Genomic DNA, 26,210 nt, shown 5'->3' with positions numbered 1-26,210 from the left:
AGATCTGCCATAGGCTCTGGAACATTAGAATGGATGGATGGATGTACATGGTAGTGCTGTTACAAGATCACTGAGGCCTAGAGGAGACCTGCTGCTTGTGACAGGCTTTCAGATAATGAGCAGCAGGGCCTTGAGCAACTTGAAAGTAAGTCAAAATCAGCCATCTCGGGAACTTAAATCTGCTCTCAATGCAAGAAAACTCAAGGATCCGCTGGTCCTTCTACCTCCTCTCAATGCAAATGAAACGCAGACTCCTGCATCCTACACCTCCCCTGGCCTTCTACCTCCTTTCAATGCAAATGAAACGCAGCCTCCTGCATCATACACCTCCGCTGGCCTTCCACCTCCTCTCAATGCAAATGAAACGCAGCCTCCTGCATCCTACACCTCCGCTGGCCTTCTACCTCCTCTCAATGTAAATAAAACGCAGCCTCCTGCATCCTACACCTCCGCTGGCCTTCTACCTCCTCCCAATGCAAATAAAACGCAGCCTCCTGCATCCTACACCTCCGCTGGCCTTCTACCTCCTCTCAATGAAAATAAAACGCAGCCTCCTGCATCCTACACCTCCTCTGGCCTTCTACCTCCTCTCAATGCAAATGAAACGCAGCCTCCTGCATCCTACACCTCCGCTGGCCTTCCACCTCCTCTCAATGCAAATGAAACGCAGCCTCCTGCATCCTACACCTCCGCTGGCCTTCTACCTCCTCTCAATGTAAATAAAACGCAGCCTCCTGCATCCTACACCTCCGCTGGCCTTCTACCTCCTCCCAATGAAAATAAAACGCAGCCTCCTGCATCCTACACCTCCTCTGGCCTTCTACCTCCTCTCAATGCAAATGAAACGCAGCCTCCTGCATCCTACACCTCCGCTGGCCTTCCACCTCCTCTCAATGCAAATGAAACGCAGCCTCCTGCATCCTACACCTCCGCTGGCCTTCCACCTCCTCTCAATGCAAATGAAACGCAGCCTCCTGCATCCTACACCTCCGCTGGCCTTCCACCTCCTCTCAATGCAAATAAAACGCAGCCTCCTGCATCCTACACCTCCGCTGGCCTTCCACCTCCTCTCAATGCAAATAAAACGCAGCATCCTGCATCCTACACCTCCGCTGGCCTTCCACCTCCTCTCAATGCAAATAAAACGCCGCCTCCTGCATCCTACACCTCCGCTGGCCTTCTACCTCCTCTCAATGAAAATAAAAACGCAGCCTTCTGCATCCTACACCTCCGCTGGCCTTCTACCTCCTCTCAATGCAAATAAAACGCAGCCTCCTGCATCCTACACCTCCGCTGGCCTTCTACCTCCTCTCAATGCAAATAAAAACGCAGCCTCCTGCATCCTACACCTCCGCTGGCCTTCTACCTCCTCTCAATGCAAATAAAACGCAGCCTCCTGCATCCTACACCTCTGCTGGCCTTCTTCCCCCTCTCAATGCAAATAAAATGCAGCCTCCTGCATCCTACACCTCTGCTGGCCTTCTACCTCCTCTCAATGCAAATAAAACGCAGCCTCCTGCATCCTACACCTCCACTCGACAAATAATGTACAACTCGGACCTCTCCAGTCCGTGTAACGTCCCTCAACAAAAGCAAATCTGCGGCCTCTCTGACCCCAACAGCACATTTTGTCATGGGTAAAGTTCAGCCCCTGCAACTCTCCTTTTTACTTAGTAAACTAAAGGAGCCCCCTTTCCGAGAACCTCTTGCATAACGGGGTTAAGCTCAGGTCCCTCCGGCTCCTAGGCCCAACTCCGTAGCGTGGGTTCCGCTTTTCCTTTTCTATAGAAGAATTGGAGGACTAGACATCCGCGCAAGATGGGTCCTGCCCATTTGTTGTCACAGGCTTCCACTGACTGCATGAGGCCTGCCAACTCCTGGAAGCCTTATTGACCCAAAACAATCCCCAGCGTCTCTCTTCCCCGCACCTCCTCTCGAAATGTCATCTTAGTAAGTATTTGTATTGTAACGCACAATGTTTGCCATTTGCCTGGACGCTTTGGCACTTAAGCCAGTATGAGTCCGCGGCATTACCGCGTCTGCTACATTTGTGTTTCCCTCCGGAGCCAATTCTCGGAGGGGTTTCCAGTGTTGAGGCCTAGTCTACTGGGATTTGTCCTCGTGGACTTGTTTCCTCAGGCTTGCTGGAGTGGGATTGCTTCTACAATGCGTTTCTAAAAGTGTGTTCTTTTAAGCACCCTGCTTGACATAAGTAAAACCCTGGCCTCTTTGTCCCCTTGGACCGATTCCCGTTTACACTGGAGGGATTTAGCGTTTCATTATGAAGAAATTAATTAGTGATGCAGTGCCCCGGTGCCCTGCTTGGCACAGGTGCTCGCTTCCTGCCACGAGTTTCACTGCGTCAGTGCCAGTTGCGCATCTGGCGCGACCACCTTGCCTTGTTTGCCCTGGTCTGTGTCTTGGGTGCGTTTCGCTGCTTTTTAAGGGCACAAGACGGCGAGCTCGGCTCCGCGGCTGATGTCAGAAGACATGGGCCTCAGGCAGCGAGCGTACAAGAAGGTAAGTGTGCTGGCAGCTTCCCCTCGCTGGGCATGCCTGTCACGTCATGTCACACAGCCCATTCCACAGAACCAAGATATATTATCCAATAAAAGGATTGGCAGCGAGCGCGCATTTGTTTGTCAAGGAGCGAGCACACTATTTTTAGTCATAATTGTGCCCAATTCTTGGCTATAAAGTAGCCTGTTCCTTGCACTCGCGGGGCTCAGTTTCCGGATGCGCGTCGTGTCTCGCCCTTCCCTTTCCAAGAGCAGCCATTTTGCATACCTGTGTGGCGGTCTCCCAGTCTGTCTGGCCATGTATGCGCACAGCTTTTTACCCAGCAGTCTATGCGTGTGGCTCTGCATTCCTATGTACAAATGATACACAAGCATGTCCGGCTGTATCTCCACCTATGTCCTTATATTCTCATCCAGGCCATTAACACAGAAACCACTCAAGAATCACATTTCATAGGCACTAGGCCATCATGTCAGAGTTAACTTGATCATTTACTACGTGTGTCTTTTTCAGGTGGGGGGGGGGCGATGAGGGGTTGTCGGGCCCAACGACAAGACTTCTGTGAAGGACGAGGGGAACTGGGAGGGTGAGAAAGGGAGAAGGTCAACAATCATACCTTTTTAACCATATCTGTAACGTTAAAGTGGGCAATAGCAGTCATATTTCTTGTAAACGCCAGGAGGCAAAGGAGAGAGTGTTGGTGGGCACGGCCACCGGGCAGCATGCCTCTGTGTGGGTATCCAGTCTCTGCCCGCCGACCTAGTCAGCTGGGAAGGGAGAAGGCGGGAACCATCGCAGGCTAGTCAGCTGGGAAGGGAGAAGGCGAGAATCATCGCAGGCTAGTCTGCTGGGAAGGGAGAAGGCGAGAATCATCGCAGGCTAGTCAGCTGGGAAGGGAGAAGGCGGGAACCATCGCAGGCTAGTCAGCTGGGAAGGGAGAAGGTGGGAATCATCGCAAGCTGGTCAGCTGGGAAGGGAGAAGGCGAGAATCATCGCAAACTAGTCAGCTGGGAAGGGAGAAGGCGAGAATCATCGCAAACTAGTCAGCTGGGAAGGGAGAAGGCGAGAATCATCGCAGGCTAGTCAGCTGGGAAGGGAGAAGGCGGGAACCATCGCAGGCTAGTCAGCTGGGAAGGGAGAAGGTGGGAATCATCGCAAGCTGGTCAGCTGGGAAGGGAGAAGGCGAGAATCATCGCAGACTAGTCAGCTGGGAAGGGAGAAGGCGAGAATCATCGCAAACTAGTCAGCTGGGAAGGGAGAAGGCGGGAATCATCGCAGGCTAGTCAGCTGGGAAGGGAGAAGGCGGGAACCATCGCAGGCTAGTCAGCTGGGAAGGGAGAAGGCGGGAACCATCGAAGGCTAGTCAGCTGGGAAGGGAGAAGGCAAGAATCATCGCAGGCTAGTCAGCTGGGAAGGGAGAAGGCGAGAATCATCGCAGGCTAGTCAGCTTGGAGTGGAGAAGGCAGGAATCATTGCAAGCTGGTCAGCTGGGAAGGGAGAAGGCGGGAATTATCGCAGGCTAGTCAGCTGAGAAGGAAGAAGGTGGGAATCATCGCAGGCTAGTCATCTGGGAAGGGAGAAGGCGGGAATCATCGCAGGCTAGTCAGCTGGGAAGGAAGAAGTCGGGAATCATCGCAAACTAGTCAGCTGGGAAGGGAGAAGGCGAGAATCATCACAAACTAGTCAGCTGGGAAGAGAGAAGGCGGGAATCATCGCAGGCTAGTCAGCTTGGAGGGGAGAAGGCGGGAATCATCGCAGGCTTGTCAGCTTGGAGGGGAGAAGGCGGGAATCATCGCAGGCTAGTCAGCTGGGAAGGGAGAAGGCAAGAATCATCGCAGGCTAGTCAGCTGGGAAGGGAGAAGGCAAGAATCATCGCAGGCTAGTCAGCTGGGAAGGGAGAAGGCGAGAATCATCTCAGGCTAGTCAGCTTGGAGTGGAGAAGGCAGGAATCATCGCAAGCTGGTCAGCTGGGAAGGGAGAAGGCGGGAATTATCGCAGGCTAGTCAGCTGAGAAGGAAGAAGGCGGGAATCATCGCAGGCTAGTCAGCTGGGAAGGGAGAAGGCGAGAATCATCGCAGGCTAGTCAGCTGGGAATGGAGAAGGCGGAAATCATCGCAGGCAGGGCGACTAATAAAACAGCTGATCAGTCTGGGCAATTAGTGTTTAAGATGTGTTGGAAGGCATGGTTAAAAGAGGTGAGCCTTTAGCAGTCTTTGGAATTCAGGGCGTTTCTCCTGGAGTCACAGGGATTCTTTGAGTCATTCCATAATTTGGGGGGCATTGCCGACAGCAGTCTGCTTCTGGATCAGCTCTTCTTTGGGGTCTTGGTTGAGGCGCCAAAGTTACAGATAAGCCTGTGAGTGATGCACAGGACCATAGGTGCTCCTGAGCTTCACTGGCATCCAATGGAGGGCTTCCGAGCCAAGGGATACACACTCTTGCTTCTGGCGATCATGTAGGCCACTCTATGCTGGTGGAATTGCAGTTGCCTGGTGAGTTTCTTTGAGGCTGTTTCAGAAGTGCAGGAAAAGGAAAGCGAGAGCCCTCGTTAGATCTGCCTTGCGTCGATGTTCCAACAGGGGTAGAGCCATCTTCCACTATGTTCACCTAGGTGATGAAGGAGGGGTTAGAGTCAAAGATGACTCTGGGGGACCGGGCCATGTGGCCCTAGGAGGCCTTTTTCATGAAGATCTGTGCAACTCTGTGCAACACAGATGTTGTTTTGCTCCTCAGAGTCAGGCAAGTGGGCAAATTGTTCAGGTAATGTTGACCACAAATGTGACCTGTCCGTTAAGAAGGGCTATGTGGGCAGCGCCTGCCACTTAGATATTCCCTGCTCCCAGCATCAATGTCATGTAGGAGCGGGATGTAGCCTGGTGGCAGAAGAATCTTGTGGATCTCCCGTAGATCCCCACTTAGGGGGACACAGACGGAGCCCAACCCATTTGCACTAGTTCCGAAGGTCAGCTGTGGTTTTGCCTTTCAAGGGCAAAACAATGCCACCAAGGTTGCGCGTACTGGGCCAAGATTTCGATCGATGCCCTTGTGGTAAATTCTTCCAGAGTCAGGTGACTTTACGCAACCCCCTGGAAAAACCGGACGTCCCTCACCCGACTATCACACTTGGTGCTGGCGCTGAAGAGTATCTCTCTTTACCCAGAAAGAGGTGCCATTTTGTAGATTTATCTAAAAAAGTAATAATTATAATGTCCTGAAACTGAAGACCACAGTGTCAGATTTTTTTTATTTTTTATTTATCACTCATATTGGGTTCCATCCTATTTTGCGACACTTTCAGTGTCCACTGCAAGGTAATTATGACGTCACATAAAGTTAGGGCAAATACAAACTGAAGAGTGTGACATTGCATTGGTGGGCAGGGGGCGGGGGAATCATCCGGGAGGATAGCTCAGTGGTAACGTGCTTGCCTTGGAAGCAAGAAAATATGCAACTAAGACAAAAAAATAATCTGTAACAGCGCCTCGATGCCCCCGGGCTCTGTTAGCGCTTTAAAAATGCAAATAAAATCAAAACAAGAAGAAACTTTGTTGCATGATTTTGGGACTATGATTTTTAAACATTTTGGAATTGAAAATATCTTATATGAATGGTGAGAAGTTCTTGGATTCATAAGAAGAATTTGAAAGATGTTTTCTTTACCAGGCACAAGATAAACACTGTAGAACGTATGTTGAAAAAACGCCGACCTCGCCTGTACTCTATCTCCCCGTCTCTCTCTTTCCCACACCTTCTCCGCCTTTCTTTCCCACCCTCTCCCTCTTTCTTTGCCTGTCCGCCCTGCACCTGTTGTATCTTTAGCCAGCTACTACCCTTGAAAGCCAGCCTAAAGCTCCTGCCCCAACAGGTTTCACAAGGTAAACATACGCTCATGAGACCGAGGGCCTGCGTGCTTCCGTTTGCACGGGCGAGTTTAAAGCCCTGAAGTGAGCGCTGGAGTGGGGCACCGTCGGAACCGAGGAGAAACGCGCTGCCGCGACTTCTAAAGCCCTAGATTGCATCACGTGTGGGCAGAGATTAGGAGGCGAGCGCGCTCTAGGTTGGAGTGATAACAACCCTGCGCGTGTGCCACTCTCTGCAAGGATATGCGCGCGCTACTCGGATCGTCCTGCTCGCATCGGCCATGCTGATCGTGTATAGCATACTTACCAACATTCTGGGACCAAACCGATGTCGGATTTTTCAAGTTTCAAAAGTGATCATTCCCACAACAATGACATCACAGGAAAACACAAAACATACATTGTTTGCACCATTGAAGCATTCTAAAATACACAACCTATCAAACAGCACAACATGGAAAGATGTTCAAATGTTAAAAATGTATAATTCTGAATGGTAACTTAACACCAAATTTAATTACCTAACTTCACAGAAGGTAATCACACAGAGCTGGTACGCAATGTTTGCGACTGCTCCTTAGCGGCAGCCCAGGCAGTACATATTTATTGCAAGTTGAACACTGAATGACATGGCGACTGATACCCCCTCCCCCTCAGTCCGATAGTCAGATGCTGGGTGATGGTGTTACTCTCTGCCACTTGCCTTCACTGGTGGTTCACCTAAGGGTTGTCCCGGCAAGAGTGCAGGACAGATTCAAGCAGTTGTCAGGCCAGTGGATTGGTCTGAGCCCTATCAAAGTAATCACCTATCAGTCCACTATATAGACAGACTAACTAATGTGTTGCATGCTTTGTCCTGCAGCCTGCCTTAAAGTCACATGAATTACCTGCCACTGTAAAAAGCAGTAGGATCTGTCACTGAAATCTGTAGGCGGTAGGACTGCTTAAAAAGCACTAGCCTACTACTGCCTAAATCGGTAGGGTTGGCAAGTATGGTATAGTAGCAATTGTGCTGCAGCGGTACAAGGTAGAAGTGTAGGTTCCCTGTCCTGCTCATCCGTTCAAGCCCTCCCCTGCATCTGGAAAGCACCATAACAGTGCATCTGACTCTGCTGTGAACTAGCCCCCAGCCCCCCCGCTCGCCTCTACCCTTCTGCAAGAGAGAGAAGCCCCTCTCTCTGGTCTCCTCTGCTCCCTGGGTCCATCAGCACCAGAATCAGCTTGGATCGGAGCAGCTCCGGTTCCTCTGCAGCCTTCGCCTTCTTCACCAAGCTCTCCCCACACCAAACAGGAATCGGCCTTCCGCCAGGAGGATCCAGTCCAGGCCCGGTGATTACTAAAGATCCATTCACTCTCTGTTAAAACTCAACCAAGGAATACTGGACAGACCGTCTCCCAATTCCCCATGACTGCCAAACATCCAAGTGCGACACCCACTGGTTCAAACGAACCAGGGCGCAAATCCTCTTCATTGGTGATTGCCTATTGGCCAGTTTATGAGAAACAATGACTTTGGCGCGGCAAACACCACCGTTAACACCCACCATGGCACTGAACTCAAAGATAAAATGCTAATACATGTCGATATCCTTGTGCATGTGCTTCTTTGATTGAGGTTCTTTTGCATTTTGCATTCCTGCACCCCATATAATCTTACTTTCAGGAACAAATGGCTGAAGGAGGCATGCATAAGGAACTTGTGAGGATCCATAGAACTGCCCGTGAGATTGTAATGTTTGCCTTATATGCAGAGTGTGGGAGTTCAGAAGAACTAGGGCAACCAATGTGGAGAGTTTTCAGACAAGCTTTCTAAACCTGTAATACCAGCTACGTGGAATGGGGTTTAGGGGATGTCAGGGGCTATGTTAGAAATTGTCTGGTTTTAGTGTTTGTTTTTGACTTCTATTTTTGTAATATTATCTTACTGTTCATTTACTGTCTGTATTTTATAATTCTCTGTCAAAGTATGTGATGCTAGCTTGACAAGATTACATTGTCTAATTCTGCTTCCACTAGTCATGTTTTTCAGACCACTCGTGCAGTTGAGCGCTGCACGTCTGCACAGACTTTATCTGAAAGTCGTCCTTTGCTCAAGAGCCCAAACTCAAACAATGAAACTGTCCAAAGCTATACATATGTCTCATGTTTTGCACACATTTTACTGTCAGGGTGGCTATTCTTACAGAGGAAATGAGCACCATACCAAGTGTGCATTGCATGCTCAGAAGGAATGCACATCTGAATTACTAGCACAGACATTTTTGATAAATTGGTGGTCATTCTTATTGTGAGGAATTCGACCATCCACAGAGGGATTGTGCGCTCGCCTGGGGGTTCTTTGTTGCAATTTTGTAAGAAATGAAATGATGGGAGAATGATGAGAGAATGATGGGAGATCAACCTCGGAATGTGTGGGGCTAATCTGCACACATTTCCTATGCTCGCTGCACAACAAACACATAGTCAAGTGTACTCTGCGGGGGGGGGGCAACAGCCTACAGGCACAGTCCTCCCTGTCACATTTAGCTAGAATGTGACAGCCAGGAGTACATGAAAGCATCTCAGGAAGGGGGAAGGCAACACCTTCCACCTGCCATGGCCAGCATGATTAAATATCAAAGGCTCCATGGATCTGCCCTGCTCTATTGTCAAAGTTCTGTGTGGTAGCAGCGCATACCAATGAGGATTAATTGAGGCAGACCTGCGAAGAGGCCTGGTCACAGAACTAACAAAAGGGACAGGAAACACCAACACCTTTTTGATATGCAATGTGTCAGCTTGAAGCTAGCCCCCACCGCTCTATGAAGGGCAGTGCATGTCATTTCTGGGACAATGGTTTACAGTAGGCAAACCCTGCAGGGAACTCACTTTCAAAGGGAAGTAGTATGTGATTTGACATAGACAGAAAGTCTGTTCTCGCCACAAACTTCAGAGGAGACCTGCGCCTTGATCAGGAGCCACCGAGAGCTCAATTAACCAGAGATACATTTTGATCCACAACAGACAGGGAGATGGGTGGGACTTAGTAGTACATGTTGTCACCCCTTACCTTTCCTGTTGCAAAGCACTCTGGTTATGACCTCATGCATAACAGAAAATTGTTGGTGGGGACCCAGGATTGGTTAATTAAAGTAGGCTTAGCCTGCACCAATCACTGCAGCCCATTTGGCTTTAAAGGAGGGTTGGGCCCCTCTTTTGGCAGATCATCCGACTTCGAAAGGATTAACAAGAAGGACTCATTTGGACCCTGCCTGAAGGTGGAGTCTGCCTTACAGCTTCTGCCAGTGAAGGAGGGCCAGGATTTCCAAGAGGGAAGCAAGATCCCTAACCTAAACATCTCCCAGTGAACAGAGGGAGATACAGACCTCAGAGGACTCCTCCAGTAGCTCTAGAACTGGTACCCAGCCAGCACACAGCGTGCCCTGCTAGGTTCTGCCAGCAAGCTACCTAAGTGGGAAGTGCCAGAGTCTCTGACCAAAGGACAAGGCCGTGGCATGCAAACACTCTCCTCAGCTTTGGGCTGCCACCTTAAAGGATGACACGTGCCCAGCGAAGAAGCTAGGAGGAGTGCCAAAACAAGCATCAACCAGCATCCATCTTTTAAGGACATTTTCGAGGCAGTCGAGCCCTCGAACTGCGACCGGTTGCACCACTGACTGTAATCACGCTGCAGTCCCTAAAACCATTCGGGACGTCTCGACCAGTGTTCCAGATCCACCAACCAGCACCGACAACGATTCTTGACCCTGAGCCACCCGGCAGGCCAGCCTGCAGCCGTCCGTCCAGCCTCGTTCGCCGAACTGCATGCCGCCTGATACCCGCAGATGTCTCCCATCTTGAACTCTGTCGCAGAAGCTGCAAAGCATCCTGGAACTGACTCGACGCTGTCAAGCATCAAGATCATCTCAAGCACTAGGTACATTGTGTTTCTGTCCCCCTGGTCCTACTACGAAGGCCCCTAGTGACATTTACAACTCCTTGTTCCCTTGGTGCTGAAACCAAATAACCATCAACAGCTAAGACCGATTGCTTTACCGACTACCCTCCTGTCAGTATTCAGAGTGCATCCCTTTCCTTTGTGAAACTGTCTGTCCTCTGTGTTCCTTTACAGGGTGGGTTGTATTTTGTAGTGTGCTTGAACTGTCTGTTGTAATAATAAAGTAGATATTTGTATACAACCCTGATTGAACAGTCCCTTTTATCATTGGGTAATAATTGTATCTTCGTTGTGTTGAAACAAACCAACGATCCACAAGCTTGCGGAGATAAGCCTGCTGTTCAGTCCACATCACCAAAATTGGACAATGAGGTTTATAATTTACTTATGTTTCCAATCTGTTCGGATCACTTCTGGTGTACTAGAGGTGTGTGGCTGATAGATGGTTTAGACACCGATATTCATCCCTTGACCACTGGCGCCCTGGAAGTAGATTTGTCACACTTATGTTCCCAAAATTCACTTTGTTTTAATGCAAAGCAGCCAGCATCCTATATTCAGGGCACGCACCTCAATCGACACCTAGCTCCGCCCCCCAGTCCCACCCACAGCACTGAATCCAACCTCCCAACCCCATTCACACGTGCGAAGGCTGGGGGTCGGGGGGGGGTCGTTCCCCCAGTAAATTGTGTCCATTGCCAGCACTGGATGTGATGTGCACAAAGCGCAGCTTGAGAGATTTTGGACTGCTCTCGGAGTATAAAGTGGGTAGGCAGCAGGGTTGGCTGAAATTTGTATTGGTCAATTTAAAAGCCTTAACACTCACCGCGTGCTGCTCATTTCTAGGTGTCTGAAAGACTGGTAAACATTTCCGAATATTTTAAGTTGGGCTAGCATACACGGAACTGGCCATAACGACTGAGCTTAATAGCCCGAATGCGTGATTTGGCCGATTTTCGAAAATTCCAAACGGCCGAAAAGTTTGACCATATCAAGCATTCGGTGCTGGGAGCTCCGGGGGTGTCGCTATATTGTGAGCAGGTGTTGCGGCGGTGTCCCCTGCAGCCATCCCAAAAAGACTTTAAAAAAAAAAAGGAAAAGGACCCTGCGACGCAGCTTTCCGATCACGGAAGGGAACAGGCGTTGAAGGGACACAAGGTAAGTAACGGTGTGGTGGGGATGTGGGTTTGGTGGAGGTGTTGTGGGGGTGTGGGCGGGGGCCAAGTTGTAAATGTTCAGGGGAGAAAAGACAGAAGATTTCTGAAAAATAATCTTTGGTCTTTCCTCCCTCGAACATTTGGATCGCGGGCGGGCTTTCAACCCCGATCCAGCCTACACATCAACATTTAGCATAACATTGCATGTAGTTCATGCATAATAAAGCCAGAGATTAATTGGCTCACACCATCCACGTGGGTGGAGGGCTGTAGCCTGCTGGCAGCATACTGGGCGTGCTGGCAGCGATGCCGCCCTTAAAGGGCCCATAGCGTGGAATTGCAGAACTGGATGCAATACATTTGTCCCCAAAAAAATATGCATTAACATAACATTACAGGAAGAGCCTGCATTACATAGTGACAACACGGGGGTCTAACCCTGACCAGAGCTGGCTGGCACAGCAATGCTGCAGGTTGCTATGTGCATGGTGGCAGTGTGGTTGGCTATGGCAGTTACTACTAATCTGTGTCATTTATACCACGTGTTTGTTTGTTTTTGCATTTATATAACGCTACGAACCCTCGGGCATCTGAGCGATGTTTATTTTTACCCACGCTGTGTGGTGCTCATTTATCGACCTCGGAAGGATGAACGGCTGAGTTTGGCCCTGCCGGGATTCGAACCTGCGTCGGCAGGCTATCAGGCCAGGTGCATAATTGGAACACTTATATGAAAAACGGGGGTAGGGCACGGGAAGGGAAAAGGCAGCAGCAGCAGCAATACGTTGACGTTGTTTGGTAGAGTGGCCGACTAATATCACAACTGTGGACAAGGCATTAGGCATTTGAGACTTCTATCATCAACTGCACAGAAAAAGCAAGCATCAGTGGCATACCTATATAGCTACTGTTGGGCAAATATCACAGAATCATTATTGAGATATAATGCCTTGGAGGGGCCAGAATCGTAGAGCTGTATGGGGCATATTTTATAAGGTACAAAGCTGTGACAGCATCGGAGGTAAATTTACATAATTTGTAAGAGTTTTCGAAGCACCACAACAAGAATGGAGGGAAAATAAGAGGTGGTAAAATAGAGGCCCATGAGGGCAAAGGTGATTACTGGGGGGGAGGGAAGCGCGGAAGGGAGGGGGGAGGAGGAGAGAAGAGAGAAATAGGAAATAGATATTGATCTCCGGATCTACCTACTGGTGGGGGGCATGGAGGAAGTGGCTAAGAAGTTGGTGCCAGTGGGTATAGGAAGATCTTAAAAGTTTGGGCAGAGCATGTAAGTCAGATGGGAGGAAGTTTGATGCATTTTTGCACCAGGTTAGTTTGCCCTACTGGTAATAGCATTTCATATTAGCACTAGGGCAAACTGTGCCCTGGTGCAAAAATGCAGTGAAAGTGCATCCTATTTGCACTAGGGCAACTTTTACCATGGTGCTTATACCATGCCAAACTGCACTTGTCATGGTGCAATGGTTTTCTAAGATTTCCAAGTGTTTATATAAATGGGGCAAATATTGCCCTAGTGCTAATACCGTGCAACTTTGCACTTTCACTGGTGCAAAGTGTCTGTAATCTGGAGCCAGAGCAACACATGCACACTTGATCAGTCAGCAATCTCTCAAGCAAGATTTCTCCTGTCCTAAGCCTCAAAATCTTGGGTTAATGAGGATAATGCACTTTTCTAAGAGTAAAGACCGCCATAAGATTCTCAGAAACAGGAAACATGACCACAGTTATTTTAGAATATTCATTTGCCAAACGTGGAGTACATGCGCTGGATTACTCGGAATATGAATTTCATAACTGTGCACATTTTGAGGATTCGACACGACAAAGCGCAGGATTGACAAAACATCTCTGTATGACAATGTCCACAAGGAAGTATTTGCAGAGCAAAACATTTTTCAGCCAACTAAGCAGAATGGAAACTTTTCTTTGAAAAAGCGAGATCACAATATAATAACAGCACATCCCTGTTTGATTATTAGCTTTCACTTTGTTATCCGTTGCGAGGGCAAATACATCAGCAAAGCACACCAAACCAACCCAGAATCCTTGGGACACTAGACAGGAGCCCCTTTGCCCAATACGCTAGTAGCCCAGCTAGGGATGTACCGAATAACATATTTAGTATTCGGCTGAATATGCAAATGCATAATTATTTTATTTAATAAATCATGTTCTAAATCAGAAAAATTCACTTTAAAAAAGAAAATTACATTTTAAATGTGTTTCTATGTTTCATTTATTTATTTTACTCAACATCTTATCCTTATTTACCACACACATACCAGAAAATAACAGATTAACAAAACGAGCGATCATATGTAGGGAAGGATGTTGGACACTGTAAAGGATCAAGAGTAAGACTCGGATACAGTACCATGTTGGGTGCTGGCTAAAAACTTTCATTTATCAAAAAGAATAAGAGGGTTGGGGGAATTCCTACCTAACTCTACTTCTAAGAGGGGTTTCCCTGCCTCAACAAAACTAAGGAATGTCTGTGTCAGGATGTTCAACAACAAAAACAGTGTCCGTGTCCAAACCCTAAAGTGACCCTTACATTCTAAACTTAATATAATGAGTACCAGGGGTTACATATAAACCATTACTCATATCTTTCCGTACACGTTCTGAAACACTTAGGGTTTTAATGTGTAGAAAGAAAAGAATAACAAAGTTCCACCAGGGAAGGGGGTTTCCCTTCGCCTAGATTTCCTCTGGCAATCAAAAAGTCACTCAATCGTGGTTCACATTCACTTTCTCATATTCTGTATTTTCATTGGGTTATAAGGATTTCTCTTGAAACTCCGGGTATACTCTCTTACCAGGATATTTATGGCTTTCTCATGTATCTTCCAAAAAGGGGTATACTTCCTCTCTTCAATACCTGTTTACAATTTTACATTTTCAAGTTTACTTTGCTTTCCACTCCTGGTGTACTCCCCTGCCAGGATGTTGCTATTTCACATGGTTTAAGTTAGCTTTCTTTCTCACTCCTGGTTTACTCTCCTGTCAGGATATCACTGTTTCATAAATGCAAATTCACTTTCTTTCTCATTCCTGTGTGTGTGAGTCCAGCCTCACTGTTTGCATGGTTCTCTAACCTGCCAGGGCTTTTCTCCTCTCCAATGATGCTTTCTTTTATCCACCATATTATATTTGTCCAATATTGGGTCGCGGACCCTCTTTTACCAAAGTTTGTAACACTCTTTCATATCTTGGGCTACTGGCCCCGCTTCACCATTCTTCGCATTCACATTAACGTCTCTCTTCATGCAGTGGGTCGCCTTCAGTATTATTTGCAAAGATACCAATTTCCACAAAGGCCTCGCTTTGCCTTCCTCACCCTACTTCTTTAAAATGGTATTCACTTGCAGGCGCTTTGCTACTCCATTTGGCTTTCCTGTGCCTACCAGACGTCTTTTGTGTCTCTCGCATTTCGGTTTCTCTGTTTTCTCTGGTTCGCTGACTCGATGTGTGTCCTGTCAGCTGAGTGGCCCTCGCATTGCCTCTTCCTGCAATGTACGGCTCCCGCTGCTGTTGGCAATCGGACAGTGGGCTTCCTTCGATCTTTTTCCACACGCCTCTCGTGTCAGCCACAATCGTTCTATTATTTTGCTCACATTCTTCCCTTTTCCTCAGCAGCAACACCAGTCACCAGTTCATTTGGTTTCTGCCTCTCTCTCTCTGATCTGTCAGTGGTGTCAGATTTAAACTTCCTGGCATTGCCAAACAGCTTCCATAGACTAGACTGCTGTGTTGGTTTACCGGTCCTAGTTATTTTCATTGCTCTGTCGTTCTTTCTCGTCCCAGTACAAAAAAGGGGGAGGGAGGGGTAGATTCTGTGAATACCTATGTATACCTATATATTATTGATCTACATCACAATAGGCCCCATAGGCATGTATGTCATCAGAAATCATCGATACTGGGTTATTTTGATTGAGCATTGTCTTGTCCCTCTGGAGTTTGTCTCCCACGTGATCCTCCCGCAGGTAGCCACCCCCAGGGTCAGAGTCAGGTAGCTTCTGCCTTTCCCTGGCCATGCAAGAGAAGCTTGCTTCCAGAGGATTAGTGACGAGGTTGCTAGGTTTGTCAAAATACGCAAAACCAGTGCTACTCAAAGTGGCAGGCTTCATGAACCAAAGTGCGAGGTTGCAATGAACAAAATGGTTACTGCAATTTGCAACTACCTTTGCAAATCACACACATCGCTATATTTTGCGAGTTGCAATGTAGCTTAGGTGGAAAGTGAATTCCAAACCTTCCTTCTAGCTCACACAGAATTGTAAAAATGGGATATATTTGCTCATGCAGGACACAAGCTGAAGGTACATGTGAGGTGATTGTACCCAATCGCCCTACTATTTTAAAGAGCGGGTTCCTTCCCTGATACAACAAACATGGGTTAGCACTCTCCCAGATAGCTCAATAGGGCTGGAGCAGGGGGTTAATCGCACGCACCCAACCCCTTCAATCTCCAAGAAAGGACTTGCCTGTTAGGCAGTCACTCAATTGCACCGAATCTCAGTCTGCATCCACTGAACACACCTCCTTCTATCACTACCACACAAAAGGATGCAAAGATCTACTGTTTTTCTCCTGTCACTCTTCAACCTTCCTTTCCACAACACCAGTAGGCACTGTGCTCTCTGTGTCCACACAGAAAAGCTCCCATTTCTCACACCTTTCGTTTTGGGACACACTGACCTATAGTGTTATTCAAGAGAATTACCAATCAGCAAGTTCTCCCATGAGGCAAATATGGGTTGGGAAACATTGCGTCTTTCACTGCCCGACATATAACGGACTCAACCCCAGCCCTATGACCTCAAAGAATTTCCAAACCTCCTCCCCTCCTACCAATTTCACCCACAGAGCAAAGCTCTTTGACTATGTCACATGCAGAGTCCCTGCACCTATTTCTCTGTAACACCTCTGACAGACTGGCTGACAGGCAGAACTGGAGAGATTTCCCAACATGAAGAGCCTCTGAGAGGCCTGTTAGGCGCGGACATGTCATTCTACTACCCCAGCCCTACTTGTCTATCTTTTATGAATTAAACTTTCTGCACTGGCATTTCCCATAGAAGGAATCAATGCTTACCTCCGACTCATCCTCACCACTCCTCTTCTCCAAAAGACAGCCATACCCACTTAGTCTTATATTTAATCTGGAATGCTTCCTGGCAACCTTTTATTCGCCCCCTTTTGCAATCTACATCCTATACTTGCCTCTCTGAGTTGTAATATTGCATTAAAATGAAAAGGGAAATTATTAGCAAGCAATTATTTGGCCGGCCTACGAATAGATATTTTTCAGCAGGAAATGGGCTGAATACTTACTCAAAGCTGAAGTTCGGTACACCCCTAAACCCAGCACCAACTACTTTAGAAAAACAACCATCACACATAGTACATCTGCCTCTCACACTCACAGGAAGAAACAGAGGTTGACTGAGGTAAGGCAGGTAACAGGCACTAGGACTCACTGCTCGGTTCTTGCTGTCACGCTCCAGGTGCCTTTGTAGGCATCCCAGGAAGATGAAGGGAACGTGTTTCCCCGGTGGGGAGCTTGATCTGTGGGGAGCTTGATCTGTGGAAGGGGTAGATGGCTGGTGGACAGAGCAGTCAGGACCTTTGGGGCCTACCTGTAAAACACCTTTTGTGTGGCCATCATCGCTGGCTTCTCCTGTTGGACACGGCCGCGCTTTCCGGATTAGAATCAATTTGGAAAAGGGAACCATCTAGAAGGAAACGTCTGCACCTTGGATTTTCTGGAAAATAATATAGGTTATGAGCCCACACAATCCCTGCTAGAAGGTGCAGGGTTACATTTCCTCTGTGGCAGTGTTATTATTTTGATAGGGCTCTGCCCACCCTGACTGTTGGTTTGGGCAAGGTGCAGGGTTAAATGTCCTCTGTGGCGGTGTGTACACACTGTCCTAGTGCTGAGAGCCCTCGGTTTATTTTTCCTCCATGGCAGTGTGAGTCTTTGCTGGACTCTGCGTAGGTCCCCCCACCTGGGCGAAGTCAAAGCACCCAGCCAACGCACTCCACGATGAGCCCCAGCCGCTTAGGATATAGCGGCCGGAGCTCTAGGTAAGTTCTGCTTCCTCCCACTCTCCCCGTCTGGCCCCGGGGAGAGCGGATTGCCGCCAGGCTCCCGTGCGGAGCTGCGGCTCTTGCTGGTGCCGCTGGGGTCTTCTTTTCTTCACCGGCTGACCCGCCCCTGGCATGGCCATGCTCCTCACCAGGGCCGAACCGCGCACACGCCCAAGGACTTAACCTACCTCTGGGCTGCCCGGATGGCCCCTGGGTGGCCGGTAGCCACCAGGCAATGCTACAGTTCAGGTCGCAGCGACACTCAGCCCGGGACTTTCTCTTTTTTTGGCCCACCCGGGTTGGCCACTGGACGGGCCATTGCCTCCCAGGCAGCGTTCTTGCTCGGGGGTCTGCCCCGCACCCTTGGCCCTGGGTGTTTTCATTCACCCATGCCGAACCCTGCACGTGGCCTGGGCTGTTTCCTCTCCCCTGTCGGGCTGCTGCTGACAGACACAGCTTGGCTCAGCAAGTTCAGAGAGCCATAGGGGGCCGCTCGAGGCAGCGACCCCACCAGGCAGCGTTAATCTCTTTTTTTCCCCTTTCTTTCTGTGCTTTGTCCTGCTTTCTTGTCTATGGGCCTCATTATGAGTTAAGCGCAAAGGGATACCGGGCACTGGTAAGGACAAAGGACACCGGTGCAGGTAATCCCTTTGCGCCCTATTCCGAGTTCCCTTAGCGGTTCCCTTCCTTAATGCCTGGTTTTACCAGGCGTTATGGACAGGACCCGTTAAGGGACTTTAGAGCTAATAACAGTACCGCAATTTGCGGTACTTTTATTAGCGCCTTCCCATTGAACCCTATGGGGGCTCAAATGGGAATGCGGAAATGGCTTTTTCAATGGGGACTTACCGGTCCCGCAAAGGTCGGAATAGACCAGTAAGTCCCCATTGAACCAGGGCGGACTCAGTACCAGTATTGGAGGTAGTCATGGCGCAAATAGCGCCATTATTATCTCCATACTCGGAATGAGGCCCTATCTATTTTCACTCCCTCCTTCAACTGTCACTTTTCAACGGTTCTTTTCCTTCTCCCAGGTGAGTCCAGTCCATGTCTCTGTTGGTTGGCAGGGGAGACCTGCCATACTCCTCCAGCCTCCAGTGTTCCATGTGTCCCCCAAGGTGGGGAATATGGTACAGTCAGGTAAGTCCGTCTACATAAAACACATACACATGTAATAACAGCTTCAAACAAACTCCTAACGGTTCCTGTCTTTATCTATCTATTGATTTATGTACTCCTCATATATACGTACGACCCCCTTCGCTAACCGTGGTACCTGGATAGACTCACTTGCTGTGCTTCACACCTTGAAGCACTGTCTCGCTCACCAGGGGCCACTCCCACTTATTGAGTCTGAACTGTATGCTTTGGAGAGTGCCCCTCACTGATTGGCTTTTGGTTTTGCATCTTGGCAAACAGTCTCGTCGATTGTGTGAGAAACTCAAACATTGGCAGGCCGTCTTGCGCACAGGTGCAAGTCTTGCACCTTGGAGTATAGTCTACATCACTCTATGCGGGTCTAGTAGTATGGAGCACAGGCATTGTCCCTGGACTAAAGTCTTGCAGTTTTCAACATTGTTACACCCATCAAGGATGTCTCGCACCTGGGAGCACAGTTTACTTCACTGGTGTCACTCCCACTTACTGGGAATAAGTCTCATGTTGTGGTAAACTACGTCACTCCTTGGATGTGAGTCTCAGATCCTGGCGCGCAGTCTCGGTCACGAAGTGCAAATCTCACACGTTGCAGCCAAGTCCCAATCTTGGCCATCCTCGATACATGTCACTCTCTTTTATACTTTTTATACTCTGGAGAATAAAGAACTACCTCACTCCTTGGATGTGAGTCTCAGATCCTGTAGCGCCATTTCTCATTCAGGGAGTGCAAATCTCACAATTTGCAGAACTGTCTCTCCCTTCACCAGCCTCGATGCATGCCTCTTTTATTTCTCATGCTTTGGAGAACTTCCTCACCCCTTGGATGTGAGTCTCAGATCCTGGAGCGCAGTCTCATCCAGGGAGGGCAGATCTCACACTTTGCTGCACTGTCTCTCTCTTCGCCAGCCTCGATGCATGTCTCTTTTATTTCTCATGCTTTGGAGAACTTCCTCACTCGTTGGATGTGAGTCTCAGATCCTGGAGCACAGTCTCATCCAGGGAGTGCAGATCTCACACTTTGCTGCACTGTCTCTCTCTCTTCGTCAGCCTCGATGCAGGTCACTCCCTTTTATTTCTCATGCCGTGGAGAACTTCCTCACTCATTGGATGTGAGTCTCAGATCCTGGAGCGCAGTCTCATCCAGGGAGGGCAGATCTCACACTTTGCTGCACTGTCTCTCTCTTCGCCAGCCTCGATGCATGTCTCTTTTATTTCTCATGCTTTGGAGAACTTCCTCACTCATTGGATGTGAGTCTCAGATCCTGGAGCACAGTCTCATCCAGGGAGTGCAGATCTCACACTTTGCTGCACTGTCTCTCTCTCTTCGTCAGCCTCGATGCAGGTCACTCCCTTTTATTTCTCATGCCGTGGAGAACTTCCTCACTCATTGGATGTGAGTCTCTGATCCTGGAGTGCCGTCTCATTCAGGGAGGGCAGATCTCACACTTTGCTGGCATTGCTGCACAGTTTCACTGTTGGCCAGCCTTGATTGCCCTTTTGGCAGTAAGGGCTCTTTTGGTGCCCTGAGATCTTTCTGCTATTTTCAGTCCCATTAGAAAGCACTTGGCAGAACTCACCCAGAGCCGATTCAACTGGCTCCGGAACCAGGCCCGCCCTCCCCCCCTTCCAACCCATCATCCACTTCCGACATGGACGTTCCAACCCCTCCTAGGTTCAGTTAGTCCTCGCCAGTCCCTCGCCCCCGGGTCTGTACCATACCCTGCATTGTTCCTTGTTTATATGGCGCCACTGACGAACACGCAGATGTTACACAGACCCATTTTTGTGCATTGGACCGGTCCTCCTAGAACTCAACTGCTGCGTACAGAAGATGATCTGGTGGCTTCCAACACCCTCTCAGCCCAAACCACGGCCTTAGTAACTGGGCCAAAATCCCTCTGCTCCAAGCAGCGCAGTGCTCACCTTGCTGAAGGCACCGCCAAAAGGCAGATCTCGGCTGCAAAATGCGAGGAAGCTTAAATGCCATCTCCTTGACCCAGATTCAAGACTCGCCCAAGAATCGCCCATCCTTTCTCTTGTCTATGGGCTTCCACTCCAGCTGTGTACCCCAAACACTGTTGTCCAGACTTCAAGGGGTGTTCTGTGCTGGGTAACTAGACCCTGGTCCTAGGCAGTCTTCTCGCACGGTTAACTCCGATACGGTTCCATGTGTTAATATCCCCGCAAAAATATCGCCATACAAAAATATTGCCATATTTTTGCGGCGATATTAAGGCATGGAACCTGCGGAGGACACCCCTGCAACACCCACTCCCAAAACCCCCAAAAATTATCCCCCCCAAAAATATGCCCTATGGCCATTCCAGGCGACCATATATACGGCGATATTTTTGGTGGGGATAATATGCAGTGATACTCTGCGATACTTGACCACCACGTATCTAGCTTATGTTCGGGGAAAACAAGTAAACCGACTGGGCAGTTGGGTTGGGTATGATCCTTTCGGTGTAGTCAGATGGTGCTTTTTTTCTGCTGTTCTTGGGCAACATTGAGCCACGTTTATCTTGTTTTCCTTAGCAGTGTCTTGCCAATTGACCCTGGTAGTCTTTGGCAGCCTTGTAGCAACTATAGACGAAGACTGGTCACTTTCACATCACAGATTAGGAACGTTCACAGGAAGGTTCACAACATTAAGCATGACAAGGCCGCTCCCATAGCTAAACGTTCTTTGTAAACTTTACAATCCTGGGGGGGGCCAACTCTATATTTCATCCTGTCGTGATTGAAAAAATAAGTGCCAGTGGGGGGTCGGGGTATTAGTGATAATGGTATCAGAAACATGAACATCCCAACGATTTAGATTGTGAATATGGGTGGGCACAATTACCACAGGCGAGGTGAAATGGGTGAAATTCTCCAATTCAGTTTCATTTTTGGGGTGGAATTTGCTACTTTTTGGGCGAATTTCCCTTTTTTCCCGAAATTTCGTTTTTATCCTGAAATTTTATTTGGTTTTTGCTAGAAATGTTTTGAGGCCCATAACAAATTAATCTGTTTGGGAAAAATCAGATTTTAGGTGAGAAAATAGTCTGAAATGCACAATTTCATTCTGCGGGTAAAATTGGCAAAGCGGGCGAGTTTTGCCTGAAATTCGCCAGTGTCTCCTGGAAGTCGTTGGAAGCCTTGTAGCACCTTTTTATTGTGGTCAACACTAGTCTTCCACCGTCATTTCCTTCTGCTACTTGACAGGCATGTGCCAGATTTTCCTGATGGTTCTTCCCTGCAACATGTTGACTTTTTCACAGGTTTTGTGGATTTTGTCAAATATTTGGTAAATAAAAAAATATATTAAAAAAAAACAAATCACAGGTTAAACCAATTCAGAAAAATCAATACAGACTAAAACTGCTCACTTCCAGAGCACAGTTGAGGAAGGTAACCATCACCACATTAAGCAGGACCAGGCCACTAGGATTGCTAAAAGCTCTCTGTAAACTCTGCATTTCATCCTCCTGAGGTTGATAAAATAAGTGCCAGTGAGTTGGGTAGTACTGATAGCAGAAACATGAACAGCTCAATGATTTAAGTAGTGAATCGGGGTGGGCAAAATTACCACCGGCCAAACTAAGTTGGCAAATGTTGCCTCAAAATCCGTTTCATTGGTGGGGCAGGTTTTAGGTGTATTGACACTTTTTATGGCGAATGTACGCTTTTTTCTCAATGTTGTTTTACCTCCAAAATGTAATTTCGTTTTTTTACCGGAAATGTTTTGAGGCCCATAAAAATGATATTCAGGAAAAAAATTACATTTCAGGTGAAAAATCATCTGAAATGGCCAACCTCGCTGTGGTGAAGCAGGCAGGTTTGCCTGGAATGTGCCAATTTCCCCATGAAGCGAATTTTGTCTATTTTGCCCACCCCTAGTCATGAATGCCTTTGTTCCCACTAGGCCTTTGAGTGGATAGTCACCCCCTGCGTCGGCAAAAGATGTCAAGCCCAGTCCCCAGTCCCCATCGTGCACCATTCTCATCACTGAGGCCAAGGTATTGACAGCAGGTGAGCCTCAGCAGGTGAGCCTGTTTCAGAGTGGAACCACCACAAGGGAGGGGATGCAGGGGTTCTGAGTGGCTGGTAGGTGCAGAGTAAAAAAGTGAAAAAATATCACTGCTCACAGAAAAATTTCAGGAAAACAAAACATGATATGCGGGTTGACAAGAAGCAATGTATATTATGTTTCACCTACCAAAATTCCAGTGACATTTGAAGAGCCACTTTGTCTTCATGGAAAATGTCAGCTCAAGGCAGACCCTTGTGCTGGCTGTGGACAAACCTACACAAGGACATCTCCCACTTCCAGTCTGGATGTCACATCTCCCATCTAATCACCAACTGCAATAAAAAATGTCCTGCTGAAGGCGTCGAAATTCAGTGTTCTGCAGATCTGCTAGCTCTGAAAGTAGGGACTTAAAAACAACTAATATGTGTGAAAATGGGTCACCCACTAGTGGTTGAGGTGAGCGGGAGCAGTCAGGAGCAGTGCTCCTCTACTTTTTAAAAATGATTTACAGCTCCTAAACTTTTATTTTAAAAAGAAGCCATTCCGGAATGGTTTCGTTTTAAAATAAAAGTGTAGGAAGAAGTTGAAACTTGCACTTTCAGTGCACTGCACTGAATGTTCCCTTAAAAAGCAGGTGCACGTGTCTGGGTGTGTGTATTGTGTGTGGGAGGGTATGTGATGATAGGGTTTGTGGGGAGTGGGTGCAGGCCAGCAGGGAACATAAATCCACTACTTCTTTTCGTACACTTCGACCACTGGCACCCACTTGAAAGAGCAAGCTTCCAACACAAAGGAGACTGATAAAGGAACAGGCTGACCCAGGGAAAACAAATGGCCGGAAGCAAGAGCAGGACCATTTGTCCCACATGCACATTCACAATTTATTTTAAAGGACATTTAGGCCTTTTTCTCAGCCATCATAAGGCGGATGCATTTCATCTATGTACCATTTTTTATGTAATTTCTAGGCAATTTTGGGGATATGAAATTCATCTTACTGTGACTCTGGGAACTCTAAGGGCCAGTTAAACTAGGTTTCTGGCTGATCGGAACATGTTCCAAATGTGAGAGTTGGTGAACGGGTGGAAATTGAAATTGGGGATATGCTTAATAACTTACATATTCATAACTGCTGTGCTTTTTATGGAAACGCCGAAAAGTGTCACATGATACAGATTTGGGGTTCGGCTTATCTAATTCCCCATGATTAGCGGAAACACAAAATATGTTTCGTCTGGCAGTTGCTAGTAAAATTATGAAGTTGTGATACATAACTACTTTTTGCCAAAAAGTTGAAAGGAGAACAAAGCATGATGACAAATGGGAATTGCCACATGTTGCTCCAAACCCTTAAACCAATCCTGACTTGGAGGTTGGGTTTGGGAGGAGAGATAAGGGTAACTGTACAATCCTAGTGGCAGGGATTATTGTAGTGTTCTTCCCCAAGATTGTATTGGTGGCGTCATCACTGCTATGTAAGAGGGACTGCACTAGAACGGAGACAGAGGAAAAAGAAGGAGAGGAACAGACAGGAGACAGACCATCAGGAAGGCTTACCATCTGACAGCTGTAAGGAGACACACGATGAGATTGCTGAGAGTGCATCTGGGTGGAACAGTTTATTTCTAGGAAGGCCTCACAGCTGATTCGGTCCTATGGTGGAGAGCGGGAGGCTATCTTTGAGAGTAGGGTGACCAGACCCCTGCCCAATCTTTCCAGGGTGTCCTGAGATGCAGCTGGCTCTTCTGAGACTTAAACAGAGGCTTGCTATGTAAGTAGAACTGAGCCCTGGCAAACCAAAAGGTCGGGTAGTCTGCTTGCCATGAATCCCTTCCCTTCATAGTGGGCAGGGGGGCAAAACTATGTAGATCCTTAGCCTATTTAATGAAAAATATTAATTTAATTAAAATTCCCCATTTGGCAGAACACTACGGGGTGAATTGTGTTAACAATCGAAATTAACAAAGCTCACTTCCCAGTGTGCGCTGAAAACTATAGCCTATAAATTAATTGAGTAATCCTTGTTGTCCAGCTGACCTTGACTTCTTTAAGGGAGAGGGGCGTTTTTGTTCTTAAATCAGTCCAACCTTTTTATCCAGCTTCCCCAACACAGGACTTTCAGTAAGGGGGGTCTGAAATCCAAAATTCCCCAAAGAATTCTAATTTTTCTGTCTGACTTACCCAACATAGACCAAAGCAAAGGGGTGGGGGGTCTGAAAAACAAACCGAGAAATCGCCCTGTGTTTATTTTAAACCAAAAGTGTGGCCAAAATCATAATTACCAATCTTGAAATCCTGCTTCTAGCCTTTTAAGCCTGCTGAATAATTCTAAATCATACACCATTAGATAAGGGCCTTCGCTATTAATCGTTGTAATAATTTTGTGAAGTGAAATTTGCAGAAAGTGAAGAATTTTTTCTGTGTCCTTCTTCATTCAATTTTGTGATTTATTTATGCCGATTGAAGTTGATTGTGTTATACCACGGATAAAGTGGTATTTTGACCTTTTCATACTAATTTCTATTACTTTTAATTTAAATAAATACCAATATATTTCCCATACACTGGCCTGTTCTGCCTCATTGTTAGCTCAGGGGAAAGGGATTCAAGGGGCATGATAAGTGTCCGAGATAGGGCTAAAAAAAAAGAATCTGTTAAACAGTTTGTTGTGTCACCACTTGAGTAGGGAGGGAAGGAACTCCCTGTGTTGAGGATGGCTTCTCAATAAATTGTTACAAATTGGCGGTTCGTCTGGGATTTAGCTTCCTATTCCTGTCCCATGACAAGTATATTGTGATAGTCTATTCATTTTGATGCAATTGCATTAAGGTGGAGGGAAAGTCATCTTTGTTTTGTCGCTAGGACTTGACTCCTGAGTTCCAGGGAGGTGTATAGGTAAAATAATTAAGAGTGTATAAGAATTTATTTAAGTGAGGAAATCAAGCAGGAACAGGGTGAGTTTGCCACTGCATAAAGAAAGTTTTATTAAAGTGCAAAAATCCAATTGTGAAAATGACTACTGTACAAATTGGGGAAGCCAGGGAGAATCTCGTAACTAAATTATTTCTCAAAGGAGAATGGGTTGAGGACGATGCAGGAAACTGGCAGACCAGAATTTTGCAGAAGGTTACCTCAGTAAGCATATTTGGCTTGAAGCTGGAATATTGCACAAAGCACTTGAAGCATTTTATATGACCACAATTGCTTTTGATGAACAGATACAAATGGCTCAGCTAGCTGCTCAGTTACATTTTCATTTGCTGTTAGTAGAAAAAGCGTTGCCAAAATAGTGAGGCTAGTAGGAGAAATCAAGCTGGAGACCTGTCACAGGGCCAGGATCTTGTTCAACAACTCGAAGCTGAGTTAAAAACACTGCAGGAGTGCAGAGCGTGAAACCCAGTTTTTTGCACTGAAAAATTCACAAAAAGAGTGTGTAGAAA

The 26,210-nt window shown here is 47.4% G+C and overlaps 2 protein-coding genes across 2 annotated transcripts in view; one reads left to right on the top strand and one right to left on the bottom strand.

Moving 5' to 3' along the window:
* LOC138567115 (muscarinic acetylcholine receptor M1-like) overlaps nt 1-26,210 on the bottom strand; it is a 266,034-nt gene that overhangs the window by 180,704 nt on the left and 59,120 nt on the right. The window lies entirely within an intron of this gene.
* Nucleotides 38-1,264, top strand: LOC138567845 (basic salivary proline-rich protein 4-like). The gene has a single exon (XM_069646337.1). The coding sequence runs from the start codon at nt 38-40 to the stop codon at nt 1,262-1,264; it is 1,227 nt and encodes a 408-aa protein (XP_069502438.1).

The sequence above is a fragment of the Ambystoma mexicanum genome, chromosome 2p (genome assembly GCF_040938575.1).
Source record: "Ambystoma mexicanum isolate Mex_15411 chromosome 2p, UKY_AmexF1_1, whole genome shotgun sequence".
Lineage (NCBI taxonomy): Eukaryota > Metazoa > Chordata > Amphibia > Caudata > Ambystomatidae > Ambystoma > Ambystoma mexicanum.
Note: the sequence above shows the minus strand (reverse complement) of the source record. Positions and strands in the feature narration are given on the sequence as shown.